Raw genomic sequence first — 20,512 nt, forward strand, 5'->3', positions numbered from 1 at the left:
AAAATTTCATGCGCCAATACGATTAGAAAATGCTTTTATTTGATAGATTTTTTTTTTCATAATGACAAAATGAAAAATAAAAAAAGCGAAAAAACTTAAGAATACAAATTTTATTCAATAATTTATCTCAAAAAACCATTTGTCACGAGGTTTGCTATAAAATGGATTGAAGGTTCGTCCCTGCCGCCTGTGTGCGCGCGCTTACTTACGTTGGTAGTAGTGAGAGAAACAAGAGAGAGAGAGAGGGGATGGCAGCCATGGCTGCTGCACCGACAGAGCAACCACTCCTGACTCCATACCAGATGGGAAAGTTCTCTCTTTCTCATAGGTTCAGTTTCGTAAATTCGTGCTTTTGTTTTCTCTTCTCTTGAGTATACTCTCTCCCTCTCGCTCTCTCAACGGTTGCATCTGCAAAGAGATGACATGCACTTCTTCCATGAATTTCAGGGTGGTGTTAGCGCCATTGACAAGACAAAGATCCTATGGGAATGTGCCTCAGCCTCACGCAATCCTGTATTATTCCCAAAGAACTACAAAGGGTGGCCTTCTGATCAGTGAAGCCACAGGTGTTTCAGACACTGCCCAAGGGTAGAGTTCTATCTTTTTTTGGTGCACGTTCTTCTTTGGCTTTTGCTTTAGCTTTGTCATCGGTCTCTCCAGTTTTCTGGTACTGAATCATCTTATCATAATTCCTCACTGATTTGATTCTTATTAATCTTCAAAATCTGGCGGCCACTGAAGCTATCCTGATACACCTGGAATTTGGACAAAGGAGCAAGTAGAGGCATGGAAGCCAATCGTTAATGCTGTTCATGAGAAGGGCGGTATATTCTTTTGCCAGATTTGGCATGCTGGAAGAGTTTCTAACTACGGTACTAAACCAATTTTTTTTCCCCTTATGCGTGTGTTTTGATTACTTTACCCATAACTTCTGCACAATCCAGTTATGCAAACCAGAGATTAATGTTTTGAATATGTTTAGCAAACGGATCTGGTTTGAATTGGATATGCCTTAAAAAATACATCTGTTTTTTCGGATATCCACATATTCAAATTTCAATTGGGATTCACATATGAGCAAAGAAAAATCATATCTAAATCCGAATCCAAAGTCTGATTTCTTAATTTGAATCCAATTTAAATAATTCGTTTCCGAATTTAAATTCAAATTTTGAACTGAATTTGTCTGATTTTTAAAATGTAAGACCATTAGATATAAGATATTTGTTTAAAAATAATTCTGATCTGAATCTGTATCATGCTTATATATATCGAAATCCAATTTCGATCGGATACCATTTCTTAAATCCGAATTCGATCTGATTCAATTTCTTAATCAAGTATTGATTTTTTTTGGTATCTATTTTTTTTTTTGGGAACGGTTCAATCGAATATCCGATTCAAATAAGATATATTGAAATTATTGTGACTCACATGTGATGATATCTCATTTAAGTGTTTCTGATGGGTGGAAATGTGTGACTCACCGGAATATGCTTATTATTGATAGGCTTTCAGCCTAATGGGCAGTCTCCAATCTCATCTACTGATAAGCCACCAACAAGTGATCCATTGGGTGCATCAGAGTTCTCCCCACCTCGTCGGCTAAGGACAGAAGAAATCCCTCAAATTGTCAATGACTTGAGACTTGCTGCCATGAATGCTATTGAAGCTGGTGAGCCAACCTTTTATTGGTTCTTCTTCTTTTGAATAGTAATTGGAGGAAAGAGTGGATTGGGGTGTGCACGCAACAAAGATACACCAAGAAAAAAAGAAAGTGGTCCCCACCTTTTATTGGTTCTTCTTCTTTTGAATAGTAATCGGAGGAAAGAGTGGACTGGAGTGTGCACACAACAAAGATACACCAAGGAAAAGAAAGTGGTCCCGACCTTTTATTGGTTCTTCTTCTTTTGAATAGTAATTGGAGGAAAGAGGAAGTAAAGTCGATTGGAGTGTGCACACAACAAATATACACCAAGGAAAAAAGAAAGTAGTCCCGACCTTTTATTGGTTCTTCTTCTTTTGAATAGTAATCGGAGGAAAGAGTGGACTGAGGTGTGCACACAACAAAGAAACACCAAGGAAAAAAGAAAGTGGTCCCGACCTTTTATTGGTTCTTCTTCTTTTGAATAGTAATTGGAGGAAAGAGTGAGTAGAGTCGACTGGATGCAACAAATATACACCAAGGAAAAAAGAAAGTGGTCCCGACCTTTTATTGTTTCTTCTTCTTTTAAATAGTAATAAGAGGAAAGAGTTGGTAGAGTGGATTGGTGTGCACGCAACAAATATACACCAAGGAAAAAAGAAAGAGGGTTAGGGTATTTTACATTTTTTTTGCAAAGAAATATACATTTTAGATTTTTAACTTTTTTCCATAACCCCTTTTTGTCTTTTTAAAAATGTTCCTTTTTTTTTCTTTTAAGGGTATTTTGATTAATAATTTTCTAATTATTAATCTCCAAATTAATACAAATAAATTGGAAAAAAAAGTTATCAACTGCATTTTTTGTCTAATTCATTTATGGCTGACTTCATTCCACTTAATGTGTTATTAGGTCACTTCAATTGGGTAATGAGCACCACATACAATTAGTTGATACATAAGAAATTATGTATCTTTGTAGGTAAGAGGCCATTTGGCAGCAAGACATTGAATGTCCCATGAATTTGTCTAAAGGTTGAGACAAATTCATAAAACACTATGACCAATCTTTCATGAATTTGTTCAAAGATTGGGGCAGATTCAATTTTTGAGGCAGATTTATGAGACACTAAAAGAATGTTTCTACGGCCAAATGACCCATAAGACAACAGAAATACTTTGTGAGTGTCTCATGAATATACCCCAAAGAATAAGACAGATTTATCATACACTAAAACTATTGTTTCATGAACTTGTTTCAATCTTTGAAACATATTTATAGAACACTCACAAAGTGTCTCTGTTGGCAAACTACTTCTAAGGGCCGTTTGGTGTTATTGTTTCACGCATCTGCTCTAAAATATAGAATAGATTTATAAAAGCAAGAAACTAAATCGGTGGCAATTTTTAGGGCACACTCATGAACATTCTCAAAAGACCGTTTAGAAACACAAACTGATCAATGATCAAATAACCAAAACTGCAGGCTTTGATGGAATTGAGATCCACGGAGCTCATGGATATCTGTTGGACCAGTTCATGAAGGACATGGTGAATGATCGGGGAGATGAATATGGAGGCAGTCTGGAGAATCGGTGCCGCTTCGCGCTAGAAGTAGTCGAAGCCATTTGTCAAGAAATTGGAGCAGACAAAGTTGGCATAAGGCTTTCACCATTTGCAGATTATTTAGATTCAGGAGACTCAGATCCGAAGGCTCTCGGGCTTTACATGATGAAAGCACTGAACAAGTATGGGCTTGCCTATGCACATCTGGTGGAGCCGAGGATGGTCACTCCAGGAGATCCATCAGAAACTCCACACAGTCTGTTTCCATTGAGGAAAGCCTTCGAAGGGACTTTCATTGCTGCGGGAGGATACAGTAAGGAAGATGGAGACAGAGCAATTGCTGAAGGCCATGCAGATCTAGTTGCATTTGGTAGACTGTTCTTGGCAAATCCAGATCTGCCTCGAAGATTCGAGCTAGATGCTGCTCTCAACAAGTATGATAGATCTACCTTCTATACATCAGATCCAGTTGTTGGGTATACTGATTATCCGTTCCTTGAAGAGGCATAGACTTTATACACAGTGGCAGAGCCACATGGTGACTGGTGTGGGCAACTGCCCACACCAGCTTCACAAAGTTTATTTGTTTTTACATTAGCAATTTGATATATATAAGTGCCCGCTAAAAGTATAGAACATATTGAATTAGTGTCCACACCAGTCAAAATTTCTGGCTCCGCTAGTGTCTATACATGTTCTTCAGACAAAGTTGTAGGGGAGGAGGTGTGTGTCTATCCACGCACTGTGCAGGCAAGTCCTGACAAGAGAATAGGACTTCCATGAAAGGACATGTATTGGTTTTGGATCTGGGTATGATCCGGCTTGATCCAGCTGTATTTAAGTTTAAACTGTTTTAGGGCCCTCCATGCACACAACTGCAGGCCTGTTGTTTTGTTATGTACTTATGTTCTCTTGAGTCCCATGTAATTTGTAATGTGTTTTTTTTTTTTGGGAAAAAATGGGATAAATGAAATTTCCATTTAAAGCTTCAAAATGTGTGTTTTTTTTTAAACATTACAAACGAAAAAAAAGTAAAAAAATGCATTTTTTGGTGTTTTTTCCATTTTGTTCATGTTTTTTAATGCCAAACAGTTTTTTTATTTTTTTATTTTTGTTTATTGCAAATTTACTTATTTTTTGATGTTTGTGTTATTAGTTTCTCACTTATTTTATTTCCCATCATTTTAGTTTTTCTTTTTAAAATTTATCGTATTTTCCTCTTATTTGTCTAAATCTTTTCAAACTTGTTGGTACTATAACTAAGAAAAACTTACCGTTTAAAACTCAAGAAAGAAAGGAGAGCGACGTGCAAGCTGAAGCACGATGGGAAGCAGAATCTTGAGCCACCGAAAGCATGCCCTGTACTCTAAGAAAGTAAAGGGTTGGGTAGAGGCTTTGGCCTTTTGCTGGTCGATGTGAAACCCCGCTCATTAGGGTTGATACTTGTGCTATTTAGCTCCACCCACCCTAAAGAAAAAAAAAAGAAAAAAAAGAAAATGGTATGTATCTATTATATGCTTATATATACGCCCATGCTACCAAGTTGGACACTGAAGATAGGAATCCAAATCCACTCATGAGAAAGCATTTGTATATGTATATGCACTAGATTTTGACAAAAAAATATAGGATGGTATAACTCATCCACTGAAAATGGGTAAAACTTAATCGTCTAAGACACAGGTTGATTTTTCCAAGTATCTATGAAATAAATGGAATAACAGTAATAAGTAAATGAAATAACAAAAAAGAGTGGCGAAGATACCTCTCTCTATAAACACATACACACAAAAGGAGATCAGATTTTGATAATCAAGTGTAGGTAAAACCCTAACAACTTTCTTTGTTTTCTCTTTTTGATAGGGGACAAAGGTGGAGCCAGAGTTTTTTTTCCACAAGGCACTAAATGTATAATTAACAAATTCTCAATTGACCATGGAGTAGTGATCCTGATCTCCGGCCCTCGTAGGGGAATTGTATTTGATATACTGTTGTTGTGTTCTCTCTCTCTCTCTCTCTTTTGAAATGGGTGCATGTGGAAATACAAGATGTGCACTGGAAAGAGCCGAGGCGCCTCAGTGTACACACACTTAACAACACTGGTTTGGACAAATAATAGATCACCGTTCAACTTTTGAGAGCGCATTTGGATAATATTCCCTTAAACATGTATTTTTGTTTAAACGATAAGATTTATAGGACACTCACATAATGTTCCTTCTTCCAAACGACCCATAACCGACTTTCCTAGTTGGGTACAGAGAGAGAGAGAGAGAGAGAGAAAGTAATCTATAATTGATCCATATTAGATATCGTTTCACCATAGTTGGTTTGCAATTGCTTTGCCTCTAATTGATGAAAGAGTTGGGGGGTCTTTGATAGCCTCAAATTTGAGATCTTTAGGATTTGGAAACTCCAGATTTAAGATTAAACCCTCGCCCCTCAGATCATAAATCCGACCTTTTTCCACTGCAAAGAAGTAAAATGAGGATCTTAAGTGTGGATCTAGGTTTGATCTAGGATCCGTAGGTCGATGATCCATAGATTTTACCTTGGATCCTTTGCCACATCACTGAACGCACACCATGTCATCCAAATAAGAAGCTATCAAATTTCTAGCTAATCTTAATTTATTTTCCACCTTAGGAAGACCTAGCGACATTTTTTTTTAAGTTGGTAAGACTTATACCAGATGATGTAACAGAACTATTTAACTCAAAAGTCTTAAATTAATCATACTTATGCGGTTTAGTACCTTGTTTCCCCTTAAAAGAAAGACGGAGAGAAGCTACGCCATTAAAGTTCTAATCTCAGCCATGAGCGTCAGATTCCTGAGCTTATGAAGAAAAAGGCCCACTGGGAAATAAGAAATTGGATAAGCTATGAACAGAAGATAATTTACTTTAGAAATAAACAAAAGTTTATGTTATTTATTTTGACTTTGATTGACTGATTTTTTTCTTCTTTTAATTTCAACATTTTTTTTTTCCAAATTGCTCATACTATTACTACCAAGTTGGACACTTGAACATAGGAATCCAATTCAACCCATGAGAAAGCATTCTACCGTGGATGTAGGCCAAACAGCTGAACCACGTAATCTTTGTGTGTGTTCCCTCTCGCTTTCTCTCTCTCAACTGTCCCCAAAATATCAGTTTAGATGGATCGAATGGAGGTTGATATAACTCATCCACTGAAGATGGGTAAAACTTTGTCATAGGTGAGGCAAAAACTAAGAAGCGGGTTGATTTTTCCAAGTATCCATGAAATTAAATGAAATAGAAGTATGAAAGTAATGAAATAACGGAAAAGAGTGGCGAAGATACCTTCAGATTTTGATAATCAAGCGTAGGTAAAACCCCAACAACTCTCTGTTTCCTTTCATCTCAAAATGAAGCGATACCACCTTATAGAAGGATTCTCAGAAGACCATATGTCACTAGGTTTGCCATAAAATGGATTGAAGGTTCGTCCCTGCCGTCTGCAGGCCCTTCCTTATGTTGGTAGTGAGGGAGTAGCCAGAGAAACGAGAGATTGAGACGGAGAGGGAGTGGAGGGAAGCCATGGCTGCACCAACACAGCAACCACTCCTGACTCCATACCAGGGGGGGAAGTTCTCGCTTTCTCATAGGTTCAGTTTCGTAAATTCGCGTCTTTTTGTTTTCTCTTCTCTTCTATTGAATATGATGCTGCAGAAGAGGGTAGGGGAACTGTACTCGATATACTGATTCTCTCTCTCTGTTTCTTTTGAAATGAGTGCATGTGCAAAGAGCTGACATGAACATCTTTCATGAATTTCAGGGTGGTGCTAGCACCATTGACAAGACAAAGATCCTACGGGAATGTGCCTCAGCCTCATGCAATCCTGTATTACTCCCAAAGAACTACGAAGGGTGGCCTTCTAATCAGTGAAGCCACAGGTGTTTCAGACACTGCCCAAGGGTATAATTTTGTGCTTTTTTTGTGTACATTCTTCTTTGGCCTTTGCTTTAACTTTGTTATGCATCTCTTCAATTTTCTGGTACTGAATCATGTTATGGCAATTGTTGACTGAGTTGATTCTCATTAATCATCAAAATCTGGTGTTCGCTGAAGCTATCCTGATACACCAGGAATCTGGACAAAGGAGCAAATAGAGGCATGGAAGCCAATTGTTAATGCTGTTCACGAGAAAGGTGGTATGTTCTTTTGCCAGATTTGGCATGTTGGAAGAATCTCTAACACTGGTACTTATGGAAAACTTTTTCCCCTGTGCGTTTTGTTTGGTACTTACCCACAACTGCTACACTTTTGCATAATCCAGCCATGTAAAGCAGAGTCTAATCTTCTGAACATGTTTACCATGGATTGGCTGGTGACTCACATTTCATAATATCTAATTGATGTCCTTTCGATTGGTGGAAATGTCTGATCGTTGTCGTTTCCAACATTCTGACTTACTGGAATATGCTTATTACTCATAGGCTTTCAGCCTAATGGTCAGTCTCCAATTTCATCTACTGATAAGCCCCCAAGGAGTAACCAATTGGATGCATCAGAGTTCTCTCCACCTCGTCGGCTAAAGGCTGAAGAAATCCCTGAAATTGTCGACCACTTTAGACTAGCCGCCAGGAATGCTATTGAAGCTGGTGAGCCAAATATGGCGTGTTCTCTTTGTTTTGACCTTTTGTTGTTTTTTCTGCTGTTTGATAGTAGTTGGAGAAAGAGTGGGGTAGGTAGTGCCAATTGATAATCACCAAATTAATCCAAGTATATTGGACAAAAAAAGTTATCAAATACACTTTTGTACAATTCATTTCTAGTTTACTTCATTGCACTTAAATAAGTCAGTTTCGTGTTGTTAGGTCACTTCAATGAGCGACAAAGAACCATATAAAATTTTCTGATACATAAGCAATTATGTATTCTTGTATGTAAGGGGGCCGTTTGGGAATAGCAACAGTATGTTACTGTCCCATGTGTGTTCCAAAATTTGGGGTAAATTCATTGAACACATTTTAAAGTGTTCCATGAATCTGCCCCATTCTTGGGATACATTCATGGAATGGTAACAGTTAGTGTTCATAAATGGCCCCATAGAAACACATAGTGACTATTGATCAATAAACAAACTGCAGGCTTTGATGGAGTTGAAATCCATGGAGCCCATGGATATCTGTTGGACCAGTTCATGAAGGACAATGTGAATGATCGGACAGATCAGTATGGAGGCAGTCTAGAGAATCGGTGCCGTTGTGTGCTAGAAATAGTTGAAGCCATTTGTCAAGAAATTGGAGCAGATAAAGTTGGCATAAGGCTTTCACCTTTTGCAGATTATTTAGATTCAGGAGACTCAGATCCGGAAGCTCTTGGGTTCTACATGATGAAAGCATTGAACAAGTATGGGCTTGCCTATGCACATATAGTGGAACCGAGGATGGTCACTCCTGGGGAGAGATCTGAAACTCCACATAGTCTGTTTCCATTTAGGAAAGCCTTCAAGGGGACTTTTATTGCTGTTGGAGGGTATACTAAGGAAGATGGAAACAAAGCAATTGCTGAAGGTTATGCAGATTTAGTTGCATTTGGTAGACTGTTCTTGGCAAACCCAGACCTGCCTCGGAGATTCGAGCTAGATGCCCCTCTCAATAAGTACAACCGGTCTACCTTCTCTATATCAGATCCAGCCATCGGGTATACTGATTATCCATTTCTTGAAGAGGCCTAGACTCTACATGTTCATCAAACAAAGTTATAGGGGAGGTGTGTGTATGCACACATTGTGGAGCCTAGTCCTGACAAAAGATTGGGACTTCCATGAAAGGACATGCATTCGTTTGGATCTGGGTATGATCAGGACCGATTTATGCTGTATTTAGGGCCCTGGAGGTACACAACTGCAGACCTTTATTTTGATATGTATTGATGTTTTCTTGAGTCTCATGTAATTTGTGTTTTTATGTTTCAATGAAATTAAGGCAAGCCTAAGAGATTGAGGACAACTTGACATTTTTAAGAAAGGTCGTTGTGCTTCTTGTTGAAGATTACCATTTAGACTTGGCATTAAATCACATGAACTTGGTTTTATATTGAAGAGAAAGGCATGAAGGTCTTATTAAATTTAATCTAGACTTACATCTGATAATATGTATGGGCGATACATATGCCATTGTGTTCCATGGAGCTCATCAAAAGAACTTGTAGTTGAGTTCCTCACATTAAAGATGTTCCTATCTGCAGCCTCTGTGGCATTTGTCTGTAGTTCTGTTTGCAACCGAGCTTTGGATGTTGCATTTCTGATATGGACAAGTTTTCTTTCTGCCTATGGCTTTTAGAAAAGTTTGGGTTGAAGTCTTCTGTATTTTGTTGTCTGGACAGGATTACACCTTCTCCCTTCTCTCTTTCTGGTTCAGGCATAAGCAAGCTGAGAACCGACAGACTCTTGCCATATGCCTAGTTGCACCTGAGATATCGAGCTCTTCACCTTCTTCAACCTGGTCTTAGGTCCAACCTTTTAGTCAGTCAGATGGATCTCTTATTGTTTGTTTACAGAAAAAAAGTATGATTTCCTGGATCTTTTTTTCAGGAACTAGACCTCAAGAGGAATAAAATGAACTGAAGCTTTCTCTCTCATGAAATTGGATTGGTTGCTCCATCGGATAGAACACTGGCAATCTATTTAACCTCCGGTGTTCTTCAGTTTGATGATATAGATGTGAAATTTTAATGGTTATGGCCAATATTTTATCTCTTCACTAATAAAATTTCCATTAATGTTGTTAAAGCTAGAGAAGGTGATGCTTGTCATGGCCAACATGTGGGTGCTGATTCTTTTAATATACTGGCATTGGTGGTGGCTAGTACTCTATGCTGGCACGAGATACTCATAACAAGTGTACTGGAGCAGAATTCTGCTTTGTTGAAAATAGTTGAAGGTGGATATAAAGTGGCTATTGATGATTTGAACCCATACAAATTCATTTTGTATGTAGAGATGCTGAAACTTCTCCAGTTTGTCATACCAACAGCCTGATGTGGGGATAGAGTTGCTGGCAGAAGCTGCAGAACTTCGAGGTGCATGACATATGATTTAATCTTACATTTGGTCTAACAGATATTAACCCACTTCATGGCCTGCTTCAATTCTGGAGACGATGAATTTACAAACGGTAATTAGGTTCTTGTGAATATGAGATGCACCACCCTCAAATTTTTGATAAAAGAACAGTTGCATTGCATCATGAATTCATGAAAGAATGAAATCAGGTAGCTTGAATTTAAAATAGACCCTTGATATCAAATCAAGCACATTACATTGACTCCTGAATAAAAAAAACTAGCAGATCTATTTCTTCACTGGGGGGAAACAATTAGCTTGATTTATAATCTGTTGAATCATTAGTTATAAGTCCATTCTATGCTGAATATGATCAGAATATGGTTTTTACAACCACAATTATGTTTCGAGAGCTGGTCACAAACACATTCAAGTAGATCTGCGTTGTCTTTCTTCTGTTTAAGATTATAGGAAAAAAAAAAACTCTAATTATACTTACTTCCTGCACTTCTGTTCCGTTATGAAGCACTCTATTTGATGCTAACGTCAAACTGGCAGGCCTTGAAACGTTGGCATCTGTTAAGCTGTGATCAAATGTTCATGAAAATGCGCCAACAACACCATTGAATCAAACCGATGATATCAACTAAGGAAAGCAAGAAGTGAGTCTATAACTGCTGCTGATTCATGCCGTTGATCATGCCTTGATTCTTGTAAGTAGCAGTAATCCGCTGGGAACTTGATTCATAAGTCCAACTTGTACAAAAAGGTTTTGGAGAACTAAACATGAGATGAGTCGAGTCAAAAAGCACTTTCATGAACTTGAAGGTGGTATTACTGTGAGGAGCAAATCACCTCCATACAAGTGATAAAACTGTGAAGTTATGACAAGTACCATTTCTTTGAAACAGTGTTTTCCTGTTCGGCCAGAACCGGCATTGGGTGATTCGAATTGAATTGATAAGCACCAATTCAACAATGTCGTGCCTAAACTTCAACTATTTTTAAAAATTATTCTAAGATTTTCTTTATGACTTTTAAAATGATTAAAAAAAAATCAGCTGATTCACAATCAGCTCAACTGACAGCTTTGCCTGAGGTTCCGAAGCAGTCTTGGACTTCGATGCAAGTAAGGATGTTAATCAGATTTGAATCCGATGTATCCTTAACCCTAGATTTTTTTTTTTTCAGATATTCACATCTTTGGATTCAAATACAAACAAATTAGGAAAGTCATATATGAATCTTAATATATATCCAAAATCCGATATTATAATCTGAAAATCCGATCCGATTCTGATTTTTACATTCACATTTGAATCCAAATCCGAATTTTGAATCGAATTTGGCTGTTTTAAAAAATGTAAGAGCATTAAATATACAATATTTGTTTAAATATAAATTTGATCTGAATTAGTATCTGAATACAATAAGATATTTATGTATGTCTGAATCTGATTAGATGTTATTTCTTAAATCTAAATTCGATCTTATTTCTTAATAAAAATTTATTATTTTTTCTATATCCAAAACTTTTGGAAAACGTTCGGTCAGATATCTAATCCAAATAAGTTATATTGACATGAGTAAGGGAAATAGGGGTGGCTTCGCCTATGGTAGATTGCTACCTAATTGACAACTTTACAGGTTGGATTTTTATAATCCTCAATAGACTTGGGCATGGGGTATGGTACCCAACGGATACCCGGTACTCGGCTCGGGCTCGAGCCCAAAAAAACCAGCTATATGATGTATCGGGCCGACTTGGGTCGGCCTGACGAAAAATTATTTTTATTTTATTAAATATATATATTATTATTAAAAATATATTTTATATTATTTTTTTAATATTTAAAAAAATAAATTTTTTATTGTATCTGGGCGGGGCCCGGGCTCATGTTTTGGGTATCAAACCTGGGCCAAGCTCGGATTTTGGGCATCAGGCCAGCTCGAACCCAACTCTTATGGGGCCGGACCGGTCCGATACCTAGGTTTAATCCTCATGCTTTCTAAAGGGTTCTCAACATAAAAAAAGTTAAAAAAAAAGTCAAAAGGTACTTACATGAATTTGAAGGTCACATCATTGAAACTTAGATACAGCTTGCCACTCATTTCATTAATGCGTGCATTGTATGGGCACATCACTATGACACAGTTGGTCAGTAGTGAATCACCTCCATACAAGTGTCTCAAGTGCAGCCATTCCTAAATTTGTGGACATTGGAGGCATTATTTCTGGTTAAGAATTTATGACAATTACAGTTGATTACCGATTTGGATTGTGACAAATGTAAAAATTCCTTTTCCATCTCAAGCAAGATAGTGCATCATAAAATGACCAATATTGTCTTTTCACATTTAAAAATAACAAAAAAAGGAATAAAAATTGTCAACTACCCTAAAGAGTATTGACCATTGTCATCCACAGGACCACAACCATCCCTTATTTCTCTTCCCACAGCTTCATGTACTTGAAAAAGTTAGATGACTACATTCATGTTTCCTAACCAATCTCAAGTACTGTTTCCTTTTTTTTCTTTAGTACCAATTGAGGAGATGAGATAGATGACAAAAGTTTCCATGATTTGTTTTTGCAAGATGTTGCGAGGCTGCCTCGCAATTTCTAAGAATTTAACCAGCATTTTGGAAGCAAAACATTGTTTTTAGGGGTGAACACGAGCCTGAGTTCAGTCAGCTCAAGCTCGGCTCGAATCCGCTCGAGCTCGAGAATAGCTCGACGGAAGCAGCTCGAGCTCGACTCGATTAAGGCTCGATAAACTTGTTTGAATAGAATTGATATTCATCCTTACGTGTTGAGCTCGAGCTCGACTCGACTAAGGCTCGACAAACTCATTTGAATAGAATTGACATTCATCTTTACATGTTGAGATTGAGCTTGACTCGATTAAGGATCAAGAAACTTGTAAACCCGTTTGAATATATCGACTTGATTAAGGCTTGACAAACTCGATTAAGGCTCGAGCTCAACTCGACAGTTACGTGTTTTGCTCGAACTCAACTCAATTATTTGAACGAGTTGACTCATGAACTCGAGCTCAACTTGTTAAGCAAATGACTCGATTTGAACTCGTTCACGAGTCGAGCTTTAATGGGTCGAGCTCGAGTAGCTCGGCTCCGGATTGTTTTGTTTTGCTTCTAAAACGCCGTCCAACGCATGTTTGGGTGACTGTCGAAATTAGTGTAAGGCTGCCGAAATTGGGTTTATAAAAAACTCAATTTTGACAAAATAACATTTTCAAATGAGAATGAATAGCCGAACCCCCTATGTTTTATTTATTTATTTATTTATTACAAAAAATGGGGGCCAAAAAGGCGTGTTCAAAAGGAAGCGAATAATTTGACACCCTAAGTTTGTTTTTCACATAAAACCCCATTTTGAGTAGGCCTTCATATCAATTCCCAGATTATTTTGAATTCATGTAAATACGGTAAGTAAGTATCTCACAATTTTTTTTGCGGAGTTACAACTTATCCAATAAGTTTTTTTTTTTTTACTCGTATCTGAATTGAGATGAAATTCTTGCAACATAGACACAATAGATCGACAACCAGAGATTTGAAAAAAAATGCATTAGTTAAAAATTTTAAACTTTTAAGGGGCATCAACATATAAATAAGAAAAATTATCCTAAAATGCCAATGTAAAAATAAATATTTATTTTGTGGGTTGCATGACCGAATTAAGAGTGCCATTAGTGAAATTTTAGTTATTTTTAAAATATTTAAAAAATATTCTTATACACTAAAATGTCGCAAATGCCCTTGGGCGTAATGTTGCATCACTTTGGGGAGAGCAACGAGCATGCGTAGTATTTTGACGTCTAATAAAGACTGTAACTGTGACGGGTTTGCTATAAAAGGATCGGAGTGCCTCCACTGCGATCTGCATATGCGGACCATTTCCAGTGAGATAGTCGTGAGAGAAACAGGAGAGAGAGAGACAGAGAGGTAGCCATGGCCGCAGCAACGTTGCCATCATCAGAGCAACCGCTCTTGACTCCATACCGGATGGGGAAATTCTCACTTTCACATAGGTCGGCTTCGTAATTTACTGACTTGTCTTTTTTTTTTTTTTTTCTTTTCCTTTTCGTGAATACACGATGTATTTGGAAGGAAGGTGACAGGGGAACCGCGCCACATTACTCAAGACCTGATTGTTTGCCATTGTGTTTTGTTTGAATCCAACCTGATCATTTTTCAAGTTTGTTGGTACCTGAAAATTTTCAAACCAAATTTGAATTACTTGAAACCTGCAATTCTGCCTTAGTTCATCCTAAAACACAGTTGATTTTTCTTTTTATCGAAGAAGAAGAAGAAAAACATAAAAGGGGGCAGCCATGAGACTGGGACCATTACGTAGTCTCGAACAATTATGTTCACCATTGGCTTGTAGGCAGAATTGAAAGTCTGACTGTTCATTTGGCAGTGGTAAGGGTTCAATTTTTTTCATGCCTCGAGTTGGGTAGATGTACTAAGCAGAATTCTTGGGCCTGTTGATGGGGAGAGAAATTATGGGCGTATTCTACTTGATTATGTGATTCGAAGGAGAAAAAGTCAGATTATTCTCTAAAACGAGCTTCAGAAAATAAGCATACAGGAAAAATTTTACTTGAAAACAGGACAAGCCTGTGGATAGACTAATATGTTGTTATTGTAGCCGTTTATGCTGTTGTCCTTGTTAGTAGGGGGTTTGCTAGAAAGAGGGGAGGGTTTGGAAAAGCTTGAAAACAAGGACAGTTTACAGTTGACACTGCTACATTTGGTGGGATCCAGAAAATATCTCTCCCTCTCTCTTGCTCTCCCTTGCAATGACTGCATGTTCAAAGAGATAACATATACATCTTTCATGAATTTCAGGGTGGTGCTACCACCATTGACAAGACAAAGATCCTACGGGAATGTGCCTCAGCCTCATGCAATCCTGTATTACTCCCAAAGAACTACAAAGGGTGGCCTTCTGATCAGTGAAGCTACAGGTGTCTCAGACACTGCCCAAGGGTAGATTCTATCTCTCTTTTGGGGAATTTTTGGTTCACGTTCTTCTTTGATTTTGCTTTAAATTTGACGTGTTTCTCTTCAAATTTCTGGTGCTGAATCATGTGATGGTCATTGTTCATTGACTTGATTCTTATTAATCATCGAAATCTGGGGTTCGCTGAAGCTATACTGATACACCTGGAATTTGGACGAAGGAACAAGTGGAGGCATGGAAGCCAATTGTTAATGCTGTTCATGAGAAGGGTGGTATATTCTTTTGCCAGATTTGGCATGTTGGAAGAGTTTCTAACACTGGTAATTATCAAACATTTGTTCCCCTGTTCGTGTCTTTGCTACTGTAGCTAAAACAATAAGTCGATAACACTTGTTCGCATGATCCAACCATGCAAAGCAGAGACTAAGCTTTTCAACATGTTTTCTATGGTTTGACCGCTAAAACTCGCATGTCATGGTATTTGGCTTTTCCGAAATGGCTTTGGCCATGTATGTTCTTGAACAGGACGCATTCTTGTTCTGGCCAACGAGCTGTTAGTTTTATCAATGTATTATGATATTTTTCTAGTAGATAACATTGTCCTGTTCAACATTCGAGCTTACTGGAATATGTTTGTTACTCATAGGCTTTCAGCCTAATGGACAGTCTCCAATTTCATCTACTGATAAGCCACCAAGGAGTGTGGCGGGTATGGATGACTTCTCTCCACCTCGTCGGCTGAAGACAGAAGAAATCCCCGAAATTGTCAATCACTTCAGACTTGCAGCCAGGAATGCGATTGAAGCTGGTGAGCCTAATAAGACATCCTCTCGGTGTTCTGACTTTTTCTTGTTTCTTTTTCTTTCTGATAGTACTAGGGGAGAGAGTATGTATGTAGTGCCAGTTGATGATCTCTGAAATAATGCAAGTATGTTGCAAATAAATTTATTAACTGCAATTTTGTATAATTCATACATGAGTTTACTTGTTTCGACATAACTAGATCAATTTCATGTTGCTAGGTTACTAGAATGTGTAACATACACCATATTAAATTAGAATATAGTACATAAGCCAATTATGAATCCATGTACCTTTAGAAACATATACTGATCATTGATCAAATAACCAAACTGCAGGCTTTGATGGAATCGAGATCCACGGAGCCCATGGATATCTCTTGGAACAATTCATGAAGGACAATGTGAATGACCGGACAGATCAGTATGGCGGCAGTCTAGAGAATCGTTGCCGCTTCGTGCTTGAAGTAGTTGAAGCAGTTTGTCAAGAAGTTGGAGCAGATAAGGTTGGCGTAAGGCTTTCACCTTTTTTAGATCATGCAGATGCAGGAGACTCAGATCCGGAAGCTCTCGGCCTCTACATGATGGAAGCACTGAACAAGTACGGGCTTGTCTATGCACATGTAGTGGAACCGAGGATGATCATAACTGGGGAGACACTGCAAACTCCACATAGTCTGCTTCCATTTAGGAAAGCCTTCAAAGGGACTTTCATTGCTGTTGGTGGGTACAAAAAGGAAGATGGTAACAAAGCAATTGCTGAAGGTTATGCAGATTTAGTTGCATTTGGTAGACTATTCTTGGCAAACCCAGACCTGCCTCGGAGATTCGAGCTAGATGCCCCTCTCACTAAGTACGACAGGACTACCTTCTACACCTCAGATCCAGTCATCGGGTATACTGATTATCCATTCCTTGAAGAGGTCTAGAGTGTATTACAGATTCTTTGTGAAGTGATTGGTTGTTCTAGTTTGTAATCTTTTTCTGTCAAAACCTGAGTTGCTATGGGGAAGTTGGGATCTATCGGTTCAAAGACCGGAGCCCAGTGTGGGAGTGGGTTAGGTCGTTATAATAGAGTCATTAGGTTCATGTGAATTTGAGCACTATTACCTACAAATTTTTATGTTCTACTCTGTTTCAAGGAGATTCTAACACATGAAATGTTACAGATGAGTTCAGTTCCTATTACTGTGTAAGAAACTATGCTGTGTATAAAGCATTCTTGTCTCATTAATGGCTACTTAGTACCCATTTAAAACACACTTGGTACTACATGTATTATTTGCGTTTTCTTCATGTTGTTTGTTTTTCTTTCACATTTTTTTTCCCTAATTTTTAGTTATCAGATATACATTTTCACATTTTTTTTAGTTATTTTTTTAAAATCTCGCCAAGATTTTCCTGAAAAAAACTCACCTGCAGAATGCGAATTTTGTAATAGCCATATAAACCAAGCCAACCAAGAAGTGATTCTATAATTGCTAATAATCATATCATTCACTATCATTCAAATCATGCCTTATTCTTGATTTACAAGTCCACGTTGTTGTCATCAATGTAATGTTCCTAAGGAAACTTTACTACTTTCACTAACTAAAGCTCGAGATGAGTCCCATCAAGTGATCTGTTCTTCGAGGTCAAATAGTATTTTTCATGGATTTGAAGGTTACATCAATGGTGACATAACTGTGCAGGCGCTGATCACCTCCAGACACGTTGCTCAAGTGTAGCCACTTCTGAACTTGTGGATGCTAGACACATGATTTCATGGGTCATTCATCAGTGGTAAAAGTTTACAATATGGACAGTGACAAATATAAAATTCCGTTTCTGTCTTAGGCAGGATAGTGCATTATTGCGATTGCATCGTGACCAATATTGTCTTTTCACATTCAAACATCACAAAAGATGAACAGCGACCTGGCCACCATAAAGCCATCGTTTCCTACTATAAAAAAAATTGTAGGCCCTTGTTAGGGAATTCAAGAAAATGGCGTTGGGTTGGGTTTTTTAGGCAAATACAGGCATATGTTAGAGATTTGATCAACTAAAGAAATTATACACTTGGTGTCATACTGTTAGGGCTGCACAATAAATTAAGCCAACTTGAATTCGACTCGAACTAGTTCAGTTAACCTTGACCCATTTGTAAGCGAGTCGTTCTCGAGCTTAACTAAAAGCTCAAGCTTGTAAAGAAATCGAGTTGAAGTTACATGAACGCGACTCGATTAAAATCGATTAAGCTCGTTTAATTTAAGGATTTTTGTAATTTCCAAATTTAAAACCAAGAAAAAAAAATCAAGTCAAATGGGGAGTTGGTAAACAAGTTTAAATGAGTCAAGTTTGAGTAGGGGACTCAGTCTATCGAGTTTGGCCTGACCTTGTACAACTCAACTCGAGCTCGAATCAAGAAAGTTGTGACGGGCTGACGACTTGGCTCTTGTACAACCCTAATTATTATCTCAACAAAAACTCGACTCAATGTTTTTATTTGTCTACTATAAACATAAGCCTTTGTTAGGAAATTAAAATGCAGTGCCCAACAATTTTGATGCAAAGATAGGTATATGTTAGCAAATTATGAAATAAAAAAGAGTCAATTTCCCTTTCAAGGTAAAGATGCTTGTCATCCACAAATATCCACAAATGTACATGAACTAGATATACAACTAAATTCATTTGCTTGTAATCCAAGTCAAATTTATTTGGTTGAATAGACCCCACTGACACACACAACACACACAAATTGTCAGAGGGACTGTGTGGCTTTCCATGCTACTAGAAAAGTGACCAGCCACCTACCACCCATTGCTTCGAGCTTGACTCGGTAGATATGTGTTGAATTCGAGCTCGACTCGACTCGATTAAGCTCTGACAAACTTGTTTGAATATATGGCCTATTACTTTGCCATAAATCGAGCTCAAATCGATTAAGACTCGGCAAACTTGAATGAGTTTTTGTAAAACTTACATAAATAATTAACGTCAATCTACCAATTTTTTAATTTAAAAAAAAAGTCAGATATTTTAAAAATCGCTACACATCATTTTCGAGTCGAGTCGAGCTTTAATAGTTCGCGTTCAGTGAACTCCAACGCAACTCGATTATTTGAACGAGTGGACTCATGAACTCGAGCTCGACTCATTAAGCAAATGACTCGGCTCGAACTCATTCATGAGCTGAGCTTTAACGAGTAGTCGAGCTCGCGTTGTTCACCCCTAACTAAGGGTCCATTCAAATCATACTTAGAACCTAGTTTTGTTTAATGTTTACATATGAATCCAAATCCAAAAAAATACTGCTACTTTGATCGAATTCCGATACAAAACAACCACATTTCTTGCTTGAATTGATTGAAAAAAGAATAAAAAATTCTGATACGTAATTGTTAAGATAACAAAACAAAGAAGAAGGCACCATTAAAGTAGTAGCTAGTATTTGATTGCAATTTATTAGAATACACGCTGGTTGAATTATGAACGATGGTTTCGAGTTCAACTGGTTTTCCACTTGATTTAAACACAAAAAAGAGAAGCCCAAACGGGTAACTTGTGTTTGATGGTTACATGGGAGGCATGGAAAACTTGTCTACAAAAGACAAATAATTCTAGCCCTTCAAACGCACCCTGAAACCCGTGAACCAACTTTCGTGAGAACTGCTTTTCATCAAACACACAATCAGGCCAAGCAAAAAAAAAAAAAAAAAAAAAATCAGAGGTTGTCTTTTCTTTTCTTTTTCAGGGGGCGTTGGGAGAGTTGAAAAGTTCAAATTGATGTGACAAGAAAGACCGGTTCAAAGGCAAAGCAGTAAAATGAAAGAAAAAAAAAATTAAAATGGAAGAAAAAAAAACTGAAAATATCCATTTTTTTCAAAATGGCTAAAATACCCTAAAATGCCATGGAAACATCTTGTCAAAGGTGGTACCTACCGGGCACTGAGAGTATTCAGAAAACTGGTTCTAAATGTTCTCAATCTCTTCAATCACCATTTTCGTGCAGAATAAATACACATGAACAAGCTCACAAGGGGTAACTTGTGTCTGATGGTTACGTAGAAGGCATGGAAAACTTGTCCACAAAAGACAAACGATTCCAGCCCATCAAACACACCCGAAAAGCCTGAACCAGTTTTCATGAGAGTTGCTTTTGGAGACAACAAAGAGAGAAGACATACAATCTCTGAAGAAGGTCAAAACCCACACCCAACCCTTCATAGCCGAAGGTATGAGGGTCTGTGTTGGTGCTTCGAGATGTCGCCTTCACAAGTTGACGTGACATGGAAGATCAGCTCAAAGCAAAAGCAAAAGTGAAGACATTCTTGGCAGCCATTGATCCATCTCCAACCACCCTTAGCTTTTTTTAGTTATCAATAGCATTCGACAAAATGTCGTCCCAAATAATAAGACCAAGGTAATTTTTTCGGTGCACTTAAAATCAATTCAGGAACAGAATTGACCCATTTGTTGAATCGGCT

At 37.8% G+C, this 20,512-nt stretch overlaps 2 protein-coding genes across 20 annotated transcripts; both read left to right on the forward strand.

Annotated features, from left to right (window-relative positions):
• The first annotated feature begins 195 nt into the window (after positions 1–195).
• Positions 196–11,144, forward strand: LOC116250197 (putative 12-oxophytodienoate reductase 11). Of its 19 annotated transcripts, none has more exons than XR_004171353.2 (10): positions 196–328; positions 448–588; positions 742–872; positions 1,511–1,675; positions 3,129–3,642; positions 7,010–7,150; positions 7,304–7,434; positions 7,672–7,836; positions 8,326–9,076; positions 9,973–10,111. XR_004171353.2 is itself a non-coding variant. In XM_031623724.2 (10 exons), exons 1-9 carry the CDS (start codon positions 249–251, stop codon positions 10,218–10,220), a joined length of 1,716 nt encoding a protein of 571 aa, XP_031479584.1. In that variant the 5' UTR covers positions 196–248; the 3' UTR covers positions 10,221–10,261; positions 10,803–11,144. The 19 variants fall into 19 exon arrangements, 17 of the variants coding, with proteins under 17 accessions (XP_031479584.1, XP_049933620.1, XP_031479603.1 ...); XM_031623724.2 differs by lacking the exon at positions 8,326–9,076 and adding an exon at positions 10,803–11,144 and having other exon boundaries at positions 9,973–10,261; XM_050077663.1 differs by lacking the exons at positions 7,672–7,836; positions 8,326–9,076 and adding an exon at positions 10,803–11,143 and having other exon boundaries at positions 9,973–10,261.
• Positions 11,145–14,139: 2,995 nt separating this feature from the next.
• Positions 14,140–17,290, forward strand: LOC116250220 (putative 12-oxophytodienoate reductase 11). The gene is made up of 5 exons (XM_031624069.2): positions 14,140–14,299; positions 15,123–15,263; positions 15,427–15,557; positions 15,884–16,045; positions 16,377–17,290. Exons 1-5 carry the CDS (start codon positions 14,220–14,222, stop codon positions 16,964–16,966), a joined length of 1,104 nt encoding a protein of 367 aa, XP_031479929.1. The 5' UTR covers positions 14,140–14,219; the 3' UTR covers positions 16,967–17,290.
• The last annotated feature ends 3,222 nt before the right edge of the window (positions 17,291–20,512 follow it).

Source organism: Nymphaea colorata, chromosome 1, assembly GCF_008831285.2.
Source record: "Nymphaea colorata isolate Beijing-Zhang1983 chromosome 1, ASM883128v2, whole genome shotgun sequence".
Classification (NCBI taxonomy): domain Eukaryota; kingdom Viridiplantae; phylum Streptophyta; class Magnoliopsida; order Nymphaeales; family Nymphaeaceae; genus Nymphaea; species Nymphaea colorata.